Source organism: Brassica napus, chromosome C6, assembly GCF_020379485.1.
Source record: "Brassica napus cultivar Da-Ae chromosome C6, Da-Ae, whole genome shotgun sequence".
In the NCBI taxonomy this organism is placed as follows: domain Eukaryota; kingdom Viridiplantae; phylum Streptophyta; class Magnoliopsida; order Brassicales; family Brassicaceae; genus Brassica; species Brassica napus.
The window spans coordinates 43,138,864-43,163,540 of NC_063449.1; the positions used below are offsets into that span (position 1 = coordinate 43,138,864).

The 24,677-nt window shown below is 31.5% G+C and overlaps 4 protein-coding genes and 1 long non-coding RNA gene across 5 annotated transcripts; all 5 read right to left on the minus strand.

The window, feature by feature from the left end:
• Positions 1 to 605: 605 nt before the first annotated feature.
• LOC106404500 (postacrosomal sheath WW domain-binding protein) lies at positions 606 to 1,431 on the minus strand. The gene has a single exon (XM_013845226.3). It carries the CDS (start codon positions 1,276 to 1,278, stop codon positions 847 to 849), a length of 432 nt encoding a protein of 143 aa, XP_013700680.2. The 5' UTR covers positions 1,279 to 1,431; the 3' UTR covers positions 606 to 846.
• An 8,520-nt stretch (positions 1,432 to 9,951) lies between these two features.
• Positions 9,952 to 10,765, minus strand: LOC106404654 (formin-like protein 20). Its single transcript, XM_013845356.3, is given in 3 exon segments — positions 9,952 to 10,546; positions 10,549 to 10,588; positions 10,590 to 10,765. Coding segments are annotated over 3 exon segments (597 nt in total). The 5' UTR covers positions 10,740 to 10,765; the 3' UTR covers positions 9,952 to 10,139.
• A 1,258-nt stretch (positions 10,766 to 12,023) lies between these two features.
• LOC106402821 (chaperone protein DnaJ) lies at positions 12,024 to 13,417 on the minus strand. Its single transcript, XM_013843617.3, has 5 exons — positions 13,120 to 13,417; positions 12,931 to 13,018; positions 12,768 to 12,832; positions 12,602 to 12,658; positions 12,024 to 12,508 (listed from the first exon to the last, which is right to left on the minus strand). Exons 1-5 carry the CDS (start codon positions 13,219 to 13,221, stop codon positions 12,314 to 12,316), a joined length of 507 nt encoding a protein of 168 aa, XP_013699071.2. The 5' UTR covers positions 13,222 to 13,417; the 3' UTR covers positions 12,024 to 12,313.
• A 1,077-nt stretch (positions 13,418 to 14,494) lies between these two features.
• On the minus strand, positions 14,495 to 15,076 carry LOC125588549. The gene has a single exon (XM_048759952.1). It carries the CDS (start codon positions 15,074 to 15,076, stop codon positions 14,495 to 14,497), a length of 582 nt encoding a protein of 193 aa, XP_048615909.1.
• A 3,821-nt stretch (positions 15,077 to 18,897) lies between these two features.
• Positions 18,898 to 21,009, minus strand: LOC125589098. The gene is made up of 2 exons (XR_007325291.1): positions 20,380 to 21,009; positions 18,898 to 19,032 (listed from the first exon to the last, which is right to left on the minus strand). It is a non-coding gene; the product is annotated as an uncharacterized LOC125589098 (long non-coding RNA).
• Positions 21,010 to 24,677: the final 3,668 nt, after the last annotated feature.

Sequence of the window (24,677 nt, forward strand, 5' to 3'; positions counted from 1 at the left end):
AATTATGATCATGTCGACTGGATTATCTATGCCTCCTCCATAGACATAATTTTTATTAGTTATGTTCATTTTGAACTGACCTATTGAAGTTTACAAAACAGGTAGTCCCTTTGAACAAAGACCAACCATTTTTTTAAAAGTGTACAAGTTGAAGAGGGATGATAACTTGGCAAGTTCTGAAGCATGTTTAGTGATAGGAGAAAAAACACAATAATCAAGATTCGAAGATACTACATAGTATGTTTTTTAAATCATCAGTACAATCTTTAATTTTCAAGAATTCCGGAAGATGTAGTTACTAAAATTCTAGGAAGGAGTTTCAAATGATTTAGTAATTTTACTAAACTTTTAAAAACAGTTGTGAACCTTAAAATTTATGATGGTTCTAATTATTGTTTACAAAGTGGAGGTAGTTTTTAAAATCAGAAGTTTTGTGTGGTGTTTGTGTTATTTTAGAATGTTTATACATATAAAGAAAAGTCTTAAGGTGAATTAAGTGCAATAGTCCATTCCATAACACCCACCTACAAAGTCACACCAACCGAAAGTGACGTTCTCCACATTGGTTGTATTGCACTTAATCCTAATGTAAGACATCGCGACAATAACAACATGAAGTAATTTTCTTTTAAAAAAACTACATTTAATTAAACATAACAATAATGCAAAAGCAAAAGTAGGATCGAATAAAGTTCTAATAATAAGCCTATAGGTTTAAACCCTTTCTCCAATTTGTTGATTCATCTTTACACTAACAAAAGCATATCATTTAGCATCAGCGCACTTCTTATATAGTAATGAAGTAACATAAAGTTTCATCTAGGGAAAATTATTTTAACTTATAAACTAGACGTTAACCAAAAGCAACGCAAGAACACTTGCCACCGTTACAATCTTGACGGTTGATCCCACAGAAACAGATGAAGATGATGACTGATCCGTCTGATGAGGAGGCTTTCTGTAGTAGAACGGGAAGTAAGGCAAGATAGGATCCGGCGGTGGAGGAACGTAATATCCGCCACCGGAATCACCTCCGACGTACGGTGGAGAAGGGTAATTCGGTACATTTCCAGTTGGAGGAGGGTAATAACCGGTTGGAGGAGGATAATAACCGGTTGGAGGAGGGTAATAACCGGCCGGTTGAGTTGAGCCACCTCCAGTTGGAGGATGGTAACAAGGGTACGGACACGGCGTCTCCGATATGGTTACGAACGGGAAGCTCAGAAGAGTAGAGACGAACAGTAGACTTAAGAGGTGACTGCAACGTTTACTCATCATGGCTATCGTTTTCTTTTTTTATGAAAGACTTTTTTAATGATAAGCAAACAAATGTTTTTAGTAAGAGAAAAGAGAGAAGTAGGAGATTATTTTTCTCTCTCTTACTTGTTGTGTGATTGAGTCTGAGTGGAAACCATTAGGCCTAGAAACCATTAAGTGAAGGGGCTTTTTTAAGAAAAAAGTTTGGTTACATTGTTTAAAAAAAACATATATTCTTTTTTTTTTTTTGAACAAATTAAAAAAAAAACATATATTCATTTAAGTGATTTAAGACAAGTCACAAAAGACAAGTGATGAAAATGTTGGATAGTGACGACTAACAATGTCAATGAGGTCTAACGTGTATTGTGGCTCCGATACACTTGTTGTCTTGTAAATTATGATACTTGGCTGTATGATTTTGTCCTTCGTCGAGGAATTCATGAATGATCCAAGTCACCGCTTGATATGCATAATGAAAATGAATTCAGAAAACAATACTATTTAACTGTTAAACTGCATACATATTGGCGGGTTATTATCATATTAGTATACTAGATTAAGACCCGCACCTTGCGCGGAATAAAAATTATATATAAAAATTATTTTATGTATTATATGTTCTTACATATTATGAAATAATAAATATATATTGAATAATTAAAAGTCAGTAACTATTACATATATAATTAAATTGGTGCGAACGTATAAATCAATTTTATTAATCCAAACAATTTTTTAAAAAAATTTGATAGGATATGTAATTAAATTTAAATGATATTAACATATATAGTATATTTTTAATATTAATGTCTATATATTTTTTTTTTAAATGATGCTTTCTACTCATATATTTTTTTGATCATTTGTATCTTTAATAGCAAAAACTTTAAATTACTGATAACGAAATTTTCATTGTGGGATTAATAATTTTAGTAATTGATAATTTTAAAAAAATTTATCAATGTTAGTTCAAAACTTTTATCAAAAAAAAATTATTCAAAGTAAATTTTGAAACTAAAATATTTATTTATTCAATATGGCTTATAGTTTAATTTAGAATGATATATATACATATATATTTTAAATCTTAATGATTAATTAAATTAGAATTTTACTTATATGATTTTGTAATTATTTGTATTTTGTCATAACAAAAATTTTAAACCATGGATCGCAAAATTTGAATGTGAGACTTTTAACAGTTTTAGTAATTTAAAGTCATTTTTTTAAAATTCAAAATATAAAATATACAGAAAAATCTAAATTTTTATAATATGGTTATTGTGTTTTTTTAAAAGTTATTTTAATAGTTTTAAATTAAACAAATTTGATAGAAGATACATTTTTTTTATCAGATCTTTATTATTCAAAATCATTAATTGTCATATATACTTTATCCACATTAGGCAATTCCGTAACCTTTATTTAAGGAAATAATAAATGACATTAATAATGAATTTATGGTTAGTTTAATAAAAAATTTATTATATAATTAGATGGATCAACCTATTTCTCTAGTAATTCTAAGAATCATTTTAGTGATGACATGTGGGTACAAAAAGAAGTTGTAATGTTTCACAAATAATATATAGGGGATATGCAACGTCAAACTTCTCGAATCCCCTATATATTAATTGAGAAACATTTGAAAAGATGTAACCTCAATTTTGTATTAATTAAAATAAGCCCCAATGCATAGATGACACTCAATTAGGTAGTCAATTACATTCAATTGAAAAATAAGTAGGTCCACATTCGATTTTTATATGTTGTTAGATACATAAGTTGGTCAAACTATATGATATAATGATATGATATGCTATTTTCTTTCCTTAAATAAAACCTACGGAATTACCATAAATGACTAATATATATATGACAATTAATGATTTTAATAATAAAGATTTGATAACAATTTATATCTCCTCCATCATTTTTTGTTTAATTTTATATTATTAAAATAAATTAAACAATCAAATTAGCTATAAAAGTAAAATTTAGATTTTTTCGTATATGTTATATTTTGAATTTTTAAAAACGACAATAAATGACTAAAACTATTAAAATTATTATGTTAAAAATTAATGATCAATGGTTTAACATTTTATTATAAGAAGATACACATGATTTTAAAACCATATGAGTAAAAAATATCATTTAATAATAAAATAAATATATATATATATAGATTAAACACTATATACCATAAGATTACATAAATATATTAATATTAAAACTTTCAATGAATTTTCAAGAACATTTATAAATTATAAACTTATTAAAGATTTCAGATTGAAAATTTTGTTATCGATGATTTAAATATTTTGTTATAAAATGATATGAATGATCATAGAACCGTATGATTATAAATTCTTATTTAATAAATAACTATAGAAAATATACTATTCTTAAAAAAATAGGTTGGTCCATCTTAACTTATATTACACTTTTTATTAAACTAACTATCGAATTGATAAATAATGTACCAAAAAATGTTTTGCACTTTCCTTAAATAAAAGCTACGAAATTACCTAATATGATTAACATATATGTGAAAATTAATTATTATGAATAATAAATATTTGATAACAAATTTTGTATCTTAGTTCTTTTTAAAATTTTATATTATTAAAAGATATTAAAAATCACATTAAATATATAATAAAAAACATTTATATTTTTTATATGTTATATTTTGAATTTTTCAAAACGTCTATAAATTATTAGAAATTTGAAGATCCCACTCTTAAAATTTTGTGATCAATAGATTATTATTTTTTTGTCATAATAAGTTACAAATGATCATAAAATTGTATTAATATGAACTTTTATTTAATATTATAAGAAGATACATATGATTTTAAAACCATATGAGTAAAAAATATCATTTAATAATAAAACATATATATATATATAGATTAAACTATATACCATAAGATTACATAAATATTTAATATTAAAACTTTCAATGAATTTTCAAAAAAAATTATAAATTATAAACTTATTAAAGATTTCACATTGAAAATTTTGTTATCGATGATTTAAATATTCAGTTATAAAACGATATGAATGATCATAGAACCGTATGATTATAAATTCTTATTTAATAAATAACTATAGAAAATATACTATTCTTAAAAAAATAGGTTGGTCCATCTTAACTTATATTACACTTTTTATTAAACTAACTATCGAATTGATAAATAATGTACCAAAAAATGTTTTGCACTTTCCTTAAATAAAAGCTACGAAATTACCTAATATGATTAACATATATGTGAAAATTAATTATTATGAATAATAAATATTTGATAACAAATTTTGTATCTTAGTTCTTTTTAAAATTTTATATTATTAAAAGATATTAAAAATCACATTAAATATATAATAAAAAACATTTATATTTTTTATATGTTATATTTTGAATTTTTCAAAACGTCTATAAATTATTAGAAATTTGAAGATCCTCACTCTTAAAATTTTGTGATCAATAGATTATTATTTTTGTCATAATAAGTTACAAATGATCATAAAATTGTATTAATATGAACTTTTATTTAATATTATAAGAAGATACATATGATTTTAAAACCATATGAGTAAAAAATATCATTTAATAATAAAACATATATATATATATAGATTAAACTATATACCATAAGATTACATAAATATTTAATATTAAAACTTTCAATGAATTTTCAAAAAAAATTATAAATTATAAACTTATTAAAGATTTCACATTGAAAATTTTGTTATCGATGATTTAAATATTCAGTTATAAAACGATATGAATGATCATAGAACCGTATGATTATAAATTCTTATTTAATAAATAACTATAGAAAATATACTATTCTTAAAAAAATAGGTTGGTCCATCTTAACTTATATTACACTTTTTATTAAACTAACTATCGAATTGATAAATAATGTACCAAAAAATGTTTTGCACTTTCCTTAAATAAAAGCTACGAAATTACCTAATATGATTAACATATATGTGAAAATTAATTATTATGAATAATAAATATTTGATAACAAATTTTGTATCTTAGTTCTTTTTAAAATTTTATATTATTAAAAGATATTAAAAATCACATTAAATATATAATAAAAAACATTTATATTTTTTATATGTTATATTTTGAATTTTTCAAAACGTCTATAAATTATTAGAAATTTGAAGATCCTCACTCTTAAAATTTTGTGATCAATAGATTATTATTTTTGTCATAATAAGTTACAAATGATCATAAAATTGTATTAATATGAACTTTTATTTAATATTATAAGAAGATACATATGATTTTAAAACCATATGAGTAAAAAATATCATTTAATAATAAAACATATATATATATATATAGATTAAACTATATACCATAAGATTACATAAATATTTAATATTAAAACTTTCAATGAATTTTCAAAAAAATTTATAAATTATAAACTTATTAAAGATTTCACATTGAAAATTTTGTTATCGATGATTTAAATATTCAGTTATAAAACGATATGAATGATCATAGAACTGTATGATTATAAATTCTCATTTAATAAATGACTATATAAAATATACTATTCTTAAAACAATAGGTTGGTACATCTTAACTTACATTATATTTTTTATTAAACTAACTATCGAATATTCGAATTGATAAATAATCTACCAAATTTTGTTTTTGCACTTTCCTTAATTAGAAGCTACGAAATTACCTAATATGATTAACGTATATATGAAAATTAATTATTATGAATAATAAATATTTGATAACAATTTTGGTATCTTAGTTCTTTTTTAAAATTTTATATTATTAAAAGATATTAAAAATCACATTAAATATATAATAAAAATATTTATATTTTTTCTTATATGTTATATTTTGAATTTTTCAAAACGTCTATATATTATTAGAAATTTGAAGATTCTCACTCTGAAAATTTTGTGATCAATAGATTTTTTTTTTTGTTATAATAAGTTACAAATGATCATAAAATATAACGCATATGAATTTTTATTTAATAAATATTCAAACTAAATAATATATATATATATATAAATACTAATGATTTAAAGCAACAAGATTGGCTGATCAATTTAGTTGTCCAGTTGAAATCTTTCAAAAGTATGTGAAAGATTAAAGTCAAAGTATATATGGATTTAGAATAGTAGTTATATTTTACTAACCAAAATACCGAAAAAAACCGAACCGAACCGAAACCAATCTGATATCTGGATTGAACACCCCTAATCCAAATGACGCCAAACTATTGTTTCATTCTCCAAAATATAATAAAAATAATAACTTAATTCTGCGCAAGGCGCGGGTCTTATCCTAGTATAATATATATGTGAAACGTTTCAACTTTACGTTACACGTTAGTGATAGAAAATACGAGTTGCTCGCTTTTTGTTAGGGAGTTTCTTGCTTGTGGCTATAACAGAGGAGGGAAGAAAATATAGAGACTTTTTTTGTTCAAACCATACTTCATTCATTGCAATCAAAATAAGACAAGAGTTACTCCACAGTGGGAGAGTTCATACAAGAGCGGAGGGCAGACCTAGCTAGCCCATCAGCCAAAACATTCTCTGAACGAGAAATGAAACAAAATGAGATAGATGTAAGAGAACTACTCAACACGCGGATGTCGTGGAGGATCCCTTGAAGCTCAACAATAGACGAGTTCGTTGTGAGCATTAACACTAGACTACGAGAGTCGGATAAACACCTTAGGTCGTTGAGACCCAGCTGAGATGCCGCTTCGAGAGCAGCTTTGATGGCCAGAGCCTCCGCCATTAAGGCCGAGTTGATATACCTCTTTGCGCATGCCCCTTGCAGTTTAAAATCACCTGCATTATCCTTAAAACACCATCCCATTCCACCAGATTTTGACAGCGCATCCCAAGCTCCATCTGTATAGCAAGTAACAGTTGAAGAGGAAGTGTGGCAAGGTGGAGGAGACGATGTCTTGGCTGTTTTGAAAATATAGAGACTAATTTCTCTTTCTCAAGAAATAAAGAAGAAATCTAATTTTTGTTATTAACATAGAGATGGATTTAGACGAAACTTTATTTTTACATTCAATATGTGATAACTAAAATCAAGTAAACGTTTTCGTGTGTAAGAGGTACCAAAATGCTTATCCTTTTTTTTTTGTAATGGAGTTGAGGACCACTTGGAGAATATTAATACACACGGCATGAAAAAAACCACGACATTTATCATATGCATGTGTATCACTCGCTATAGATGATAAGAGTTAATAATTAAGCCCAGGCTGTGATTTGCTCTATTATTTCCCACCTTATCAAATTATACAATGGGAAAGCCTTTGAAAAAACAAACGAAAGAGGGGGGGGGGGGGGGGGGGGGGGGGCTAATCTGTTTTTTTTTTTTGAAACACAACTAACTTTCATTCATCAACTTTCTTGAATACAAATACTAGAGGGAATTATCCATCCTCTTTGATAAAAAGCATAAGATACAATAACAAACCAAATTAAGAAAGATAGATATTCATGACAACGAATTCAAGACAAAGCTTGGATGCGTCGATGGAGCATACCCGACAGAGTCGGACAACTGAGACTTAGTCACATAATGTGACGTTGAGGGACAACCCTCACCTGCGAGACAACACATGGTAATCTCGGTTGCATCTTCTGGCCCCGTACAGACCGCTACGCAAGATAACAAACCGGTGATAAAGCTGAAGCCGAAGCTCGGCAGCGAAGCCGAAAAATCATCTTCTTCCATGGGAAGAAGGTATGGTGGATAAGTCCTCTCTTCAAAAGACGAGGAAGATTGAAACGGAAACTGTCTCGGTGAATCCACCGATAAACTCTTCTTAACATGATAATATGCCATTATACGCAAAAGTAAGGTCCCGGTGAACCCACCGGAAATCCTTATCAAACAAGTCAATACCAAAACCACAGTTTGCAATAAAATCAGTACAGTCGGTACCTTCAAAAGCAGTACCGTATTTCTTGGTTTTGTGTAACTGGTTTGTGGGCTATAACAATAAGGGAAATTAGCAGTCCAGGCCCAATTAGTGATCACCCTTGGCCCAACCCAAGACGATTGATTGAGTGACGGGAAGGAGTGGATACAGACGTCAGGGATGGAAACTCCGGCGGCGATGGATACTCGGCCGTCTATCAAGGGATGGTGCGCTTCAGCGAGCGGCGAGCTTGGAACACCGGAGAAGATGGGCCTTACAAACAGACATAGAGGAAGAGCGGCACAGTGGATCTCCTCGGAATCCCGGAGAGGACCGTCAACTTCTGCGTTTGTCAAGCTGGATCTGGTGGGAGAGGTTCGGAAGTGGCTCGTCCTTATCAGGTAGCACGATATCGGTACTGAATCCTTGGAAAACAGTGGAACCCCACATACACAAGGGTATAGATTACCGCGACCGGGCACTAGATGTGGTAGAGAAGGTGGAAATGGCCGACGACACTGTCGAAGAGGCGTAGATCTAAAGGTTTGGGGGTGACTGAAGCTGACCGGCATGATGGAGAAGCGGGGAGACCCCCAGAAGGTCACGGATCCGGTGTCCCAGACTCCGAAACGAAGACACGAGCGGCGGAAACGTTTAGAACATGGTGGTGAGCGATCTGAAGACGATGAGTAGCAGGAGACAGAGCATAGGGCCCGACGCCGGCGGCCAGAGGCCTCACCGGCGTCGAGAGATGATGTTTGTCGGCTTTTCGATTTTCGGGTCCGAGAGAGTTTCCTTTCAATATTATCTATTTGAAAAAAAACAATTACTTGATTGGAGCCTAATCTGTTTATTCTTGTTTTTTTCTTCTCTTCCATCCTTTGTTATCTATATTCTCTTTATATGTTTATAAGAAAGCAACATATGAGGTGGAGTGGGCCAAGAATATACACACAAACGGTGGATATTTTTCCATTTAAGCAAAGTGATTTAACCGTTCTACCTATAAAGTTCTTCTATTTTAGCTCCTCATTCACTAGACACGCTTTAAAATGATTTTTTCTTAGTATCTGTTTACAGCGTTTAGGCAATATTTTGGATTCGGTTTGCAAATTGTTAGGCTATAAAAAAGTACATGCATCGTAAACTTATTAATCGATTGAGAATTTGAAAGTTGAAATGAAAATTTCTTGGCTTGGCATCTTATGTTAAATGTTAGTTCTTTCCACCTACGTTTCCGTGAAGCCTCCCAAATGGAATTAATTGTTCCTCTAATTCTCTCTAGCTCTCAAATATATTTATTAAAATTCATTTATTTACGCATGAATTCTGATGATGACAACAACATTTGACTTTTCTTGAAAGTTTTATCAAATGTACCTTTTATTTCTTATCATACGAAAATTCTCTACGTTTTCTTTTGCTCATAGCTTAAAAAAATTAATTCTTTTTTTTAACAGAGACTTACTTTCATTATTCAATCTTGTTCAATACGATAACAAGAGGGAATTATCCATCCTCTTTGACAATAAGCATAAACTACAACTATTAAATAAGCTAAGCAAGATAGGTTTTCAACCAAAAATGACAGCGGATTCGAAACGATGCGGTATCGGAAAGCTATCAGGACAAAATCAGACACCAGGAGAATAGTCACATAGTGTGACCTTGGGATCCAGACTTCATCTACGCACATAATTACTTAAATTGCATTTTTAACTCTAACTACACCTACTTTGTAACCTTAAGAAAAAACATTTTATTTAACCATTCAACAAACATTCCATTTTGAGGATATATCACATACTTCTAGAATAAATACCTCTGTAAACACAAAATAAATAAATAAGCATATTCATTAGAATTGTTGGTATATGAATATTCTGGTATAGCGAAAAATAAAGATGAACTAACGATGGAAAATCCATTAAGTCATGTGCTCATCAAGAAACTCATAACTCCAAACGCGATCAGACCAGAGACCTTCACGACCCTAAAGCTCTTTGCAGCAGCCGCTCCAAACTGTTGGTCAACGGGATACAACTCTCCTGGTGGACCCGTCATGTATATGTAAGTTGACGGAGGAGGCGGACAGTAAGACGTCTTCGGGGGAGTAGGAGGCCGTGGTGGAGGAGGACAAGAAGGAGACGGTGGTGGAGGTGACGGAGGAGGAGGAGACTTTTGGAGACAAGGCGTGCATTTTATTGGTTCCTCGTCGAGTTTTCTTGCGGATGAAGAATCCAATGCGTTGATCATCATCGGAAACGCGAGCGCCATGAAGATAGTGACAGCGAGAGGTTTTGAGCGGCGAGAAGCTTCCGGCATGTTGAGAACTGTTTTAAGAATCGAATAAAGAGAGTCTTGGGTGATTTTTTAATTTGCTTATACGTAAAAATGTTTATGAAGGTGGTCTTGTTTGCTAAGAGGATGCATGGGACTGATATACTTCTTCAAGACTGTATACTTTTGTCCAATTTTTCGTTTTTTTCTATTGATAGCTAAAGATGAAAATACTATAATAATACTTTGCATTTGCTATGAAATTAATGAAGAAGAAAATACATTGTATTGTGAAATCGTCGGCTATCACATGTGAGTTGGAGCTTGAATTAAGGGGCCCCACGTTTCAATTACTATCTAGCTTTAATTAAAATTTTAACAATGTGGAATTATTAGCATATGATCCACCGTCCACCAGAAAATAAATTATACTGTTTAATAAAATATATAGCCCAAAGGTTTCCAATTATTTGTGACCAAGGTTTTGATCACACAACGATTGATAGTAATCTGGTTTTAAAAGTTAAAAGCGTATTCGAATGACTGTGTAGTGTGTAATTATTGTTGCCAAAGCGGAAATGGTCGCTGTTTCTAATAATATCATGAAAAGTAGGATTAGAAAATATACATTCTTTTAGTGTTAGTGGATTGTATTTAATAATCGTATACCTTATCATCTCTTAGTGGTTCTACTCATCAATCCATCAACGAGTTCTCAGTTTCTTATTTCACGTACAATTAAAGATTACTTAAGATCATTCGTCTATCAACCAAGTTCATCCTAATAAAATATTAAAAAATAAAAAGTGATGAAAAAAAAGAAAGTAAAAGAGAAGGAAAAGACAGTCTTCTCATCTGAAAATTTTAAAAAATTCTCGAGTTTCATTTTTTTGTTTTTTTTGGTCTATCATTTTTTCGTTTTTTGGTCTATCATATTGTGAGAAATGCTTGTTAAGAGCTTCATGGATATATGTTTAGTGCTCTAGGATTGAATCCATCCTCTATAGATTTCAAAAAAAAAAACTAGATATAAATAAAAAAAAAAAAAAAAAAAAAAAAAAAAAAAAAAAAAAAAAAAAAAAAAAAAAAAAAAAAAACATACAAAAAGAAGAAGAATGTTAGAAGAATAGTGTTGTGTGACTTCTATTCAAGAATTTTTTAAATAGTCGACGTCGTCATGCTGTTAAAAAATTACTAGGATACAGATCGGTCAGCCCAAGTTCATGTACCGAGGAAAAAAGGCACACGTAATATTGGTTTGACATAATTGAGAAATAATTCGGGAAAGACTATAGAGCAGACCTTTCATACTGTATACCAAAGAAATGTTTGGTAGCTTTTGCGGATGCAGCTAGAATAAATGGACTGGCTTAGGTACTAGTACTTTTTAAGATGATTAGGTTTTGATTTATATAAGATTGTACTCTGCGCTCAACGTTTTGCTTTAGACAAGAACTTGGGCCGGGATAGGACTTGAGCCCTCCCACCCCCCCCCCCCCCCCCCCCCCCCTCCTCACTAAAGTTGGCAAGAGACAATTGGGCTAAGATATACCGTTTTTAACTTCTCTGCTCGGTACAAAAACACTAGAAAAACGCAATTACAGACCGATTTCTAAAGAAAACATTATTCACAACCCTGACAACATTTCGAGTGTCAGCTGTCAACAACAGTAAAACGTGAAAACTCCCAGAGCAATTTCTTGCCCCACAAGTAAAAAAAAAACTGTAGACTGTCACTCAAGCATGAGATTCTAAGGCCAAGGACCGTGGTTCTTAGCTTATGAATCCGTAAGATCAAAATTTAAAATCAGACTAAGAGTGTTGATCTAGTTACAGTAGCTGCTCTGAGGACAGAACTCGAAGCTTGAAACCGGTAGAGACATATGAGAGGACCAGTCTGCCGGTTGGTTCAGGTCGAATTTCATTTCCGTTGGATGGTGTTGGAATAACGGTTCTGTTTGGAACTCATAGACCATATCATCGATCATTGTCTGCAACTCCTCCAAGCTGTATTGCTTTTCCTGCACGCAACCATTATCACACCGTTAACGTGTGTATGAAAGAAAAGAAAGGATTAAGAGTAAAAAGTTAAGCTACAAGAAAAAGAGCTCTACCTCTCTTCTCGTCTGAGCCATAAGTGAAACCATCTCTTCAACAAAATCATAGTATCCCTACATTAGTAAGAGAAACAAATCAGCTACTTGTAATCAACAAAACATTCTATAATACCTTCAAAACATTCTATAATATCCTTAAATCGCAATTAACATTATTTAATACCTCATCTTCTTGAGTATCATAGAGTCCCACATCGTACATACTTCGTTTCTTCTGATCCGACAACACTAAACAAAATCAAGTTGTTACCACACACAACAACGTCAGTCTCATAGATACAACAACAGAACAACCTCAAATCAAAAAAGTTTGAGCAGATCAGTACCTGAATAAGCTTCTTGAATCTGCTGAAACCTTCGTTTTGCTTCTCCAGACCTAAATGAATCTTTCGTCCATCGATCAGGGTGCCATTTCTTCACAGAAGTAAAAAAAAAACAAACAAAAATGTAAGAACTGTTATCATGCTTTCATCTATACAGAGATTTCAAGCACACAAGAAGCAACGATGACGCACCATAGCCAGTTTGCGATAAGCTCGCCTTATCTCCTCCGCCGAGGAATTAACGGAGACGCCAAGAATCTCATAATAAGACGTTGCCTTAAAACCACCTTCCATTTTGTTACAACTTATATATATGTGATATAATTAATCTCTAACACATTACATAGAACGGGAAAAATTATGAAGTTCTCGAGGCCTTATATAAAGTAAGGAGGTGACATCAATGGCGGTTATGTAGAAGAAGAATCCTACAACAGAATTTCTAGAACTTTTTGGGTGTCCAGAAAATATCTCGTCTCAAGAACGTTCCGGAACATGGTATCAACATTTTGTGGCTTTAGATATTTTTGGAATGGACGGCTACGATTGAATGGACGGTCATGTCATATCTAAAAATGACACGCGGGTTTAAATGCGGTATTGTGAGATATCTATGGGTTTCACTTTACTTGTCCGAAGCGGACAAGTCATGCTTCGGCGCACGCAAAGCTGCGGTGAACAGCACTAATATTTGTTTTTTCCTCTAATTTATACAAAACGTTTTTAGAATTTTTTTTTTTTTTACGTTAAAGTTTTATTAATGGAACTAGTTCCAACACACGGAACAAGACAAAAAAGCAAAAAAAAACTAACAAAAACCCAACATACGGGCCCAAAATATTAACAACTTGCGGCCTTCGACCCACAAGAAATAAACTATCGAGAAAGCAAACCACAACACGTCATCTTCCACGTGTACGATCGCTTGGCGATCAATGAACACGGATCAAGATGAGGAGCCGCTTCCTTCCACCGGAACCAGAAAAAGGACGCGACGGAGCTCCGCCGACGGCGAGGAAGAAACTAATATTCACAATGGCTCGAACCGAAGAGCCAATACTGGTGGATCTACGAATCGGAGAAAGAACGTTGATGCCTACCATCGATCCTACCCCTTCAACTATCTTGCATGTATAGATCCGGCATCTTTATAGATAAAGGTAAACTTGAAGATGCAAAAACCAAATCGATTGAGATGGAGAATTGTCGGAGAATCAGAACGAGAGGCAGTCGGACAAGGAAAAACAGATCCGGAGATCGAGCGGTGCCGGCGAAAGCGAGTTCGAAAAGTTTTGTGTTTCAAAAGATATTTACTCGTTTTTTTTTTTTGTAACACTTGCTCTTTAAATTAGAAAATGGCCCAAAGTGGGTTTTTAGCCCATGGATGGGTCGCATACACGAGAAGGAAATAGAGAGAGTTTTCCTAAACGATCCGCTTCCACATTCAGCGATCGGGAGAGATGAGAGAAAGATATCTCGACAAAAGCAGATGAGATCCTTTGGATATCTTTGACAATACCAAAGATCTCTTTTACCTGCATGTCGTTGTTGATGGTTCTGATGAGCGTTAGGTTGTCAGAGAAAGCTTTGAGCTTTTGGTGCTCAAGTTCCAATGCAGAGAGGAGACCAGATCGGAGCGCAATTGCTTCGCTACTAGTGGTGTGGTGATCGATTCAAGCGTAGCTGAACCATGGCTGAGGTGAGTTCCGTTTCCATTAGAGAAGATCCAAGCGATTCCTGCCCGTTTTGATCTCTTATCGTATGCCGCATCTGATCTACATGTCGTGTAGGTGCCGCTTTCACCATTGTTTCCTGTCGATCTTCTTAATGTAAGTATCACTTTCTTCACCGATTGAATCTGTTGTTGTGCATTGTTCCATTCTCTTCCTAGATTCAGAGCTTTTGTCGCTGTTTCCATAGGTGATAGAATCCGATTCTCAAAGACATGCAAGTTTCGAGTCGACCAAATTGCCCAAAGGACCCAAGGGAAGGCCGTCGTTGCAATCCCTGATGGAGGCAAACAGACTGCGGTCCTGAATTCAACTAGAGCTTGCTTGAAGTTTATGTTCGTAGCTAGGTGAACTACTTGTCTTAGAGGGATTAGCTTCCAGACTTCTTGGGCAAAAGAGCAAGAGAAAAAGGTGTGCATCACCGTTCCAAGAGCTATTTACTCGTTTATAAAACAAATATCACCGTTACAACTTTCTTTTTGTTGGAGGGCAGGTTTAGAAATTTGATAATATCTCAAACTTAATCATATATGATCTCTGTCCTATATTACTCATTTTCATTTTCTCGTCATCGTTACTTTAATTATATTATAAAACTACCCATTTATAAAACGGATGAATGATATAATTTGGGCATAAAAATCAGCATAACCGTCATAACCAACATCACATTAGAGAAGTGATGGTCACTTTTTTAACCAATTGGAGAACATCTCACCAGCAGAGACGGTGTCTACCGACCGCTCTCAAACCTTTTTTGTGTATATGGACACCGCTTTAACGAATAACAGTTTTAGGAATCCAATGAAGTTTCTCTACGGGTTCCACCTTTTAACGCATCTTTTTTTTGTCAACCCCTTTTAACGTATCTATTCCTCCGTTTTGCTGTTATGATATTTCCTAATTTTATTCCCGTTGAGTTTACCTCCTATGGTAAGCGTCAAAGCCCATGTTTTAACTTAATATAAGCAATAGTTGTCGAGGAAAAAAAATGAACTTACTATTTATTTTATGTGTAGTACTTATAGTTGGGCCAGTGGGCTTTGCCGACGGAGCCTACCTAACTTCATCAAAGAAGAAGCATTTGAGAAAAGGTATTGTTAGTTGAAAGTTGACACCGACGGCAAACACACATTGGTAGCTGCATTGTTTTTTCTTTTACTTCTCTATTTCTTTATATAATCGAATAATCGATCACCTATTACACCAAACATCATTCACTTATTCTAAATTTAATGAATATAATGACTTTATTCAGGCATGCATTAGAATCATGCAACAAAATGTCGTGTACCATATTACCATCAGCGACTACGGAGTATTTTCAGAAAATAGTCTCTTTTTATAACAATACATTCTGTGTTTTTTTAGTGGAGGACAGAAACATTTAGCATTGAAGGTAGGACTTGGTTTGGCTATGGAACTCCATCAATTTTATTGGAAGTGATTCAAATATCATACACCTAGCTCCCACGACTTATTCTTGGCTTTTTACCGTCTAGGGTGACCTAGGTTCAACAACCGATACGATTTCATTATTTCAAATTCGATATTTTTTAGAACAGGAAATAAAATATTGTCAAGTTATATTATGTTTTTAAAATAAATAAAAAGTAAAAAAAAAATATACAAAAATAGTAGTTACAGAAAAAAAATTAAAACAATATTTTTAACGTCGTCAGCAAAACCCTAAATCCTAATCCTTAAACCCTTGGGTAAACCCTAAACCCTTGGATAAATCCTAAAATCTAAATCAAAAATACTAAACACTAAAACACTAAACCCTAAACCCTAAATCCTAAACATTAAACCCTAAACCCTTGAGTGTTTTAGTGTTTTGTTTTTTTTGATTTAGAGTTTAGAATTTATCCAAGGGTTTAAGGTTTACCAAAGGGTTTAGAGTTTATGATTTTTGGTTCAGTGTTTTGCTGATGACGTTAAATTTTCTTTTGTAATTACTACTATTTTTTATTTATTTCTTTTTACTTTTTTATTTATTTTAAAAACATAATATAATTAATTTGACAATATTTTGTTTTTTTTTTTAAGATTTTTTTTTTTAAGATATCAAATATAAAATTACACAATCTATTGGTTGGTGAACCTAGAGGTTCATCTTAGGGGGTGAACCCAAGAATAAGTCAGCTTCCACGTCCCTTTTTCCTTTTCCACTAAGAGCATCTCCAAAAGACATTCTATAACTTCAAATATAAAGTTTTTTGCTCTAAAAAAAAAAAACTTCAAAACTTTAAATTTGAAGTTTTGAATAGTGAAACTCTATATTTGAAGTTTCACTACACAAAACTTCAAATTTGAAGTTTCATATTTTTATTTGCATTGTGGTCCCTACAATCACACATCATCTTTATGATTCATAAATATTTTCTCGTTTATTATTTTAATCCTTAAAAAAATTATATCTCATAAATATTTTAAATTTTGTTTACAGATTTTAAATTTTACACATAAAATTAAATAAAACTTTAAAATAAGATTTAAAATATTTTAAACTAGATTTAGACAACAATAATATACAAAAGAAATTTAACAAAAAGATTTTAAAAATTTACATGAAGACATAACTATTACAGAAATTTAAATATTACAACAACACTAATAATCATGTAAGTTTGATCTGGAACCTTCAAAATTTTTAAATATTGTCCAATTTTTTTTGTGTAAGTGAAGATGGTTGTTGTTGTTGTTTTTGATGTTTTTTTCTTACAATTCTTTCTTTTTCATATTGAATATATTCACGAGTATTAATATCATCGGAAAAAAATTAATCTTTTACCAATATTTTATGTTTCTTTCTTACTTTCTTGTTATGATTTAATGCATTTAAAACTATCAATATCATCTGATTTCAACAACTTTTAGCTCGTAATCTATAAAGTAAAAATGAGGAGAGCCATTTTTACTTCGAAATGCACTAATAGATCATATATGCGTTACGAAAATCATTTTATGGAATATTATGGTATTTTGTTTGAAGTTTAATATTAATTAAGTTATTTTTTTATATATATTTTAATAGAATATTTATTAATTAATATTGTTGTAATATGTTTATATATGTGCTAGTTATTTATAATTTTTTTATGAATTCAAATTAGCTATGACAAATATAAGAACCATATTATAAAATATAAATAGTTTTGAAGTTAAGTTTGAAGTTTTGCTTTTGGAAAAAAACACTTTTAAACTTTAAATATAGAGTTTTGGAAACTTCAAAATAGAGTTCAGTTTTGGAGATGGTCTGAACTAAAGTGGTTTTACTAGATCTTATACAAGTAATTAATAGGGAGAATTTCAATTTTACCAAAATATACTGAACTACAATTATTTCTTGAATAAGATAGTTCGCTGCATCCTGTTCAAATATTAAATATATAAAAAGCTGAAATTGAAAGGCTTCATTCATACACTGACCATTCCAAATTAGTATTGCTCGGCTAATATGTGTTTGTGGTTCAATCAGTTTTAGTTAGTATAATTTAGAATACCTTTCATGACTTAAATGTTTAATCGAAACCCTTTTACGTGTAGTAAACTAATTAAAATTATCATTCCTAATTTCATGTTAGCCTAAATTTTTCCTTTTATTATATATCCGGTGATGAGTTTTTCGTTTCGTTTCAAAAACTGTTATGCATGAGACGCATGTGAAATGTGGAACATGGGAAACTTGGTTTCAGACTTCTTGGTACATGCACATATTTGGATATACCTTAAGATGTTGTCCCAGCTTGCTAGTGTTTGATTTTTCTATTTAACGATAACATACTATTGTTCTCAAGTCATTTACTATCTCTATCATGATCCAAAAAAATTAGATCCGCCTCACATTCTATTAATCCAAATCATAAAAGGGGAGAAAGAAGTATAAACTAAATCAAGTTTTTGTTTCCAAACTAGCACTCAAGGTCAAAAGTCACAAAAATAGCACTTAATGTTTTATTAAAAGTCACAAACTTAGGGTTTAGAGTTAAAGGGTGGGGTTTAGGATTTAGGGTTTAGGGTTTAGGGTTTAAATTTTAGAGTTTAGGGTTTAGAGTTTAGGGTTTAGGGTTTAGAGTTGAGAAATGAGGTTTTGGGGATAAGATTTCAAATTTTGAAAAATAAAAAAATTAAAATTTTCAAAGGATAAACTCAGAAAGGTGCTATTATGGTCATTTTAGTTTTTGAGTGCTATTTTTGTGATATAAATTTAGAAATGTGCTATTTTGGAGATTTGCCCTATTATAAATAGCAGTGATCTATTTTAATTACTGGTCAACATTGAACCCCATGATAAAACTAATGTTTACTTAAAAAACTAAATATAATTTGCATGCATAACATCTTTCAATGGACAAAGGGGTAGTTCCTGAACCTGCCACATCAAGATTCGTTAAAAAGAGTCTACATTTAAATATAGATACGAAAAATTAATGTAAAAGGAACGGTGGGAAGACATGAATCACGCGTCGAAGACACACCTACCCGGAGGGTTAGAGAGGAAACAAAGAGACAAACAAAGAGATGTGAGTTTGGTTTGGTTTTGGGTTTTTAAGGGGTTGGTAGGGTTTGAGGTCCATATGCCTCGATCTTTCTCTTTTTTTTTTTTCTTTTAATCTTTATTACAAAATTCGTCTAATTAAATCCACTCCATGATCCATCGAACCATGCATACATAGTAACATATATATATATCTATAGTCCTAGCGAAGTTGTTGGATTCAGTGCAAACACTTGTCAAAGGAGCAGTCCCGATCTGATTCCATCTTATTTTCGTTGTCTATTCGACCTTGGCTTTGGCTTTTACCATCACATATACAACTCTTTAAATAAAAATAGTTTTTAATCTCATATATCTTAGCTCTACGGTCAGAATAGACACCAGATACAAACTTTCGATTCCTCTGGAAGTAACGACGACTCTTAGCATACTTTGTTCTATGTACAAGTTGTGAGAAATACCCATCGTCAGATAATTAGAAACACTATTGACAGGCTTAATTAAACTATCAATAAATACGGTAACTTTTTCACCTCGTGATACACGTAGGTTCTGTATATGCATATACATTATTAACAGTCATGCATATACTTATGGTTTTGCGTATGTGGGGATTTAACAAACATGCTTATAAGCTATATGGAACTCTCTCACGTCAATATGTATATTAATATGCTTTGCATATACACATATCATACACAATAGGTAACCATTTCCCTCAAACCGGATTAGCCAAATTCTTAATTTAACACGAATGTTTCTATATATATTTAGGTCTTTCATGTCATTAGTTTCTATAGACAGTTGTTTCTTCATATCGAATGTAAAACTTTATACAAAACTAAGAAAGAAAATCTCTATCTATATCCGACCATATAAATTTTGTACATATGTTGAGAAAAAATAAGACTTATAAGCATACATACGTTCAATCCGATATATATATTTACTATTGTATGATATATATATATACGCAATACGTCTGTGCCTGTGATAAAGGTATTTATGTTAAACCATAATTAAAAGAAGCTAAACCTCAGAAGCTAAATGTTTATATCGTCATCCAGATCAGTCACAACTCGAAACCATGTAGTAGTTGATGATAAGAAGGATGCATGAATGAAATAATCGATAAGGGTTATAATTTAGGGTTCGAGGACAGATCGAGGCCAAGGTCGAACAGACAACGAAACAAAGATGAGAACAAATAAGATTGCTCACTTTGACAAGCCTAGCATCGAACCCAACCACTTTTGATCATCATCATCTCCGTCTTCTCTTCTGATATCTACCATGTATTTTTTATTTTTTTTAGTCTCAATATTATTCTTAAGAGCTTATAAGAAAAATAGGATATTTTTGTGAAGGAGGACTGAGGAACCCTAGATACTTTATAGAAGAAGATATACAGTGGAGGTGGAGGATCCACGCAGCCAACGGTGACTTTATATAAGGAATACGACGAGGCTTGATAAAACATCTGGAGTAGAGAGCCTCGCACGTGTCAACCAATCACACAAACCATTTGGTTTGTTGACTCACGGGTGGTTCGTGTGCATGCGTTTTCAATTCTATTTCGACCGTGCGACATATACATACACCACACACATTTTATACAGTTTTACACATAGACACTGTACCGTACCTACCAACGTCTCACATGAACAAAATAAAAATAAGAAGTGTACTAGATTGATCGTGATGTGGAGATTCGAGGCCACATATGCGTAGTTATAACTAGATTTCCTATGTTGAAACTTGATACAAGTCTGATCAGTAATAACCAAATTACATGTTTCACCAAACTATCTCAATTTTAAGACTAGTATGCGTTTTTAACATATGAAATCTAGTTATAACTACGCACATGGGTCATGTATGGGTCGTGTCGAATCTTTTATATCGATAATGACCACACGAAAAATCAGCTATAACCCCATATTATATGTTTCAACTAATATTGATCTCTAATATATATAACAAAAGTACACGAAGCATTATCATTGTTTTATAATATTCATAGATTTCGTGAATATGTGCTTTGAAAATCTTATCAATTATTTCATTTTTGTGTGTGTAGTAGACTTCAATTTATTTCAAAAAGAGCATCAGTGTACCATGTTTCAGCTTTATTTGGAACGTTACTGTTGTGCCGTTAGTGATAGTACAATGATGAACCTCAATTATTCTGAGACGAGTTAATTCATGTGCTTGGTAATCCAATTTTTCTTCGGTATCTTGTTTGTCTTTTGTTTTATATACGCTTGTGTATTCCTTTTTCACTATTAAAAGGTGTTTGTAACGAGCACATCAGCTCTAAATAACGAGAAATACAATTTAAATATTTTTTGAAAACTAAAAAGAAAGAACTGCTTACAAGTTCGATAAGTATTTTCTCATGCCGACTTAAATTAAATTTTCAACAATATCGATTTATTTATAAATAATTTACAAATTAATCTCATCCGAAATTTCCACCAAACCTTGTTGCTGAAGAAGACTCAAGTTTTCCCCACCTACCAATTGCGCAAGCTTCCATAAACCTTCCACGTCATATTAAAATCCAGCCTATATTTTCATGATACTTATTACTATTAAAGTTCCCTCTTACATAAAGTTTGTACCCAGTGACTTTTATTGTCTTCAAAATCTACCATCTGTCATATTTTTACAAAAAAAACGAAAAATTCGAAATTCATGATAGTGTTGTATAATTCCGGGCGTGTAACCAGTTTCAACTATCATCTAGGGTCAATATGCAGTATTATCCTTTCAGTTATCATATATGAAAAAGCCGAACTAAAGCAAGATTTAAGTGATTACCGAATTCATCACATGCCTAGTGTTGAGAAAGTATCATCTGATTAATATTTACCCTATTAACTTTTATATAATTGTAAACTAAATTTATAGTAGGTTTTAAATGTTAGCAATTATTGGTCCTTAAAATCTGGATGGGATCTATTCGAATAATAGTAACTACTGGGCCTCTAAATGTGATACCCAAGTTAAGCCCACCACCAGTGACAAGTACAAGCATACTAAATTACTAAGTTTTTTTCAGGAAACTATATACTATAATGTTACCGTTTTTTGTTCCAGATCCATTCAATTTTTAATGTTTTATTTGTTAGAGGATATAAACAAATTAAATATTCAAGAGAATAGGTGAAAAAGTTGGTGAAACCATTGATTTTTTACAGCTTTTGGGCACTCGATAGATGATCAATCGAAGAGTTAATGTGTCCCTCTCTGACTTTAGAGTTAAAAGTAAAATTGAAATGTTGGGTCAAATTACCGACGCGTCGTAATAGACCTTCTGGTGTTTTTATTTTCTACGAACATAACAGCTTTAATTGACTGACTTCAGACTATCAATTGCTTAGAAAATTGTCCCATTCTTTTTTTTAAGAAATAAATTCATTTTATTTTCCGTTTATAGTAAATTTTTTAATGTGTGCAACATGAATTTATGCATTATTTTATAACTGCAGTATAAACTCAATAAATTAATAAAAATAACAAAGTAATGAAGTCTAGTTTCAGATCGGAACAAAATAAATATAACGGATAAAATGATAAGATGTCATTTTCATTATACTAGGTAGCTACATCCAGCGCTTGCGCGGAGGTTGGTGTGTTCTTTATTATCAATAATAGTGAGTGCGATCTTTTGGATGTTATTGTTTTAGTATCACTTTGTCTATTTTGTTTGTCTATTTAGTCTCGTATTAAGATTATATCCATTAACTGTCAATTTTATTTGTAAAATTATAACTATTTATTGTTTCCTGTTAATTTTGTTGATTTTCTCCTTTCTTATCTAATATCATGGATTTTCATAATTGACGCCCCTCTCAAATGAAAGGTGTTGGTTATTGTCATTGTTAATTGTACATTTGTAATCAATCACTTGGTTACAACTATCAATTGTCTTCAACGTGTAGGTGTTTTCTATTGCTCTTGTTGTTGAACGCTATCTTCATGTTTGTTATTTATGTTTTTGCCTCCGTTCTATTGTGACTTTACGTGCAGGAAGACCATATTATATACACGTATTAAACTTGTATTTTGTATGTTTTACAGTATTTGTGATTTGGTGGGTTAAGTGACCGCTAGAAAAACATTATCGAGATAGTTTAATACCAATTGATTAGTAGTCTATCCTACCTGTCATTATGCTTGTGTTTTCCAGCATATTTCTTCATTTGTTTGATCTTAACTCATACATGGTCTCAAACATCTCGAAAAATAAATATGCCTTTTATACTCACATTTTATGGAACCAGCACTGGCCAATAGTAATGCGAGAAGGTTAAATCCGAACTTCCTAAACAAAAAACCTCATTTGCAAATCCAACATATATCACATGATTCAGTTACTATGTTGAATAATTGAAAGAAGTAACATGTAAAAATATTGTACTTTTATATTTGCTTGGTGATGGATATGACTCGAGTAAAGAGTTCATGTTGTTATCAAAAGCAACAACCTGTTAAGAACAATAGATTATGATCAATGGCTTGTAGCTTTATTATTAGTAGATCACAAAGTGTCAATCAAGGAGACTGGAACCAGCATCAGAAATCGCAACATATTTTTTTGCATCCTCTACTATGAATAAAGTCAAGAAATTCATCGGAATGTTTGTTTTTACCTCCACATATATAATATAACTATAATCTGGAAAGAAAAAAATACACGTTAAGAGAGAAAAAAAAGACTAAATATATCAAGCAAAATTCAATATTGTATAATACCTTTGATATAAACCTAAATCATCAGTCTGAAATTCATCAGTCTTGACAAAGATGACACCCAAACCAAGGAAGAAAAAATAAGGTCAGGCTAAATCATCATCATGAATAAGTATCATCAAACTGGGGAAAGATATAAACTGATATGACTAAAACATAATAATCTGAAACTGAAAATGACAAAGTAAACCGACACAAAATTTAAACACAATACGATGAAAAAGTAAGGAACCTAATAGAGAACCTTAAAAGCAACCAATAAAACTGAAAAAAAAACAGAGTCCAAAACTGAAAAAAAAACAGAGAGATAGAATTCTGTGTACCTTATACAACGCATGGCATTGCATCTAAAGTCTGTGTTGTTCTTGGTCAACAATCTCCAGCGTTCACTTAAATAGATAAATCTTATTCAAAAGCATTTTGGACATCATAAAATTACGGTACCAAATTCCTAATATCAAAAGGAAAGAATTAAACATACGAAAGGTTTTGTTGAATGTTGACATTTCTATTACGTGAAAATTTTATTTGGTTATGACGATAACGTTACGCTGAGACCCCACCATTCAAGAATCGCTATCGGAGATCTGAAGGTTCTCCATTGATCCACATCTTGTGTTCCTCCTCACTTGCTATCTTTGCTGAAAATTTTTCCGAGCTATACAAATATACAATTGAGTAAACAAAAATCTTAAAATTAGATTACTGGCTTTAAAATATGAGTCGGTGAGTGTGATCCAGAGATAGCTAGAAAAATCTAG

Bases quoted from the DNA above. Each gene is read 5' to 3' on its own strand.
- LOC106402821 (XM_013843617.3), bottom strand. From the start codon at position 13,221: ATGGAAGGTGGTTTTAAGGCAACGTCTTATTATGAGATTCTTGGCGTC. The intron at 12,659-12,767 runs GTATTAAATAAT...TTACTAATGTAG, and splicing joins ATGATACTCAAGAAGATGAG to GGATACTATGATTTTGTTGA. The intron at 12,509-12,601 runs GTAGAGCTCTTT...GGTTGCGTGCAG, and splicing joins TGGCTCAGACGAGAAGAGAG to GAAAAGCAATACAGCTTGGA.
- LOC125588549 (XM_048759952.1), bottom strand. From the start codon at position 15,076: ATGCACACCTTTTTCTCTTGCTCTTTTGCCCAAGAAGTCTGGAAGCTA.
- LOC106404500 (XM_013845226.3), bottom strand. From the start codon at position 1,278: ATGATGAGTAAACGTTGCAGTCACCTCTTAAGTCTACTGTTCGTCTCT.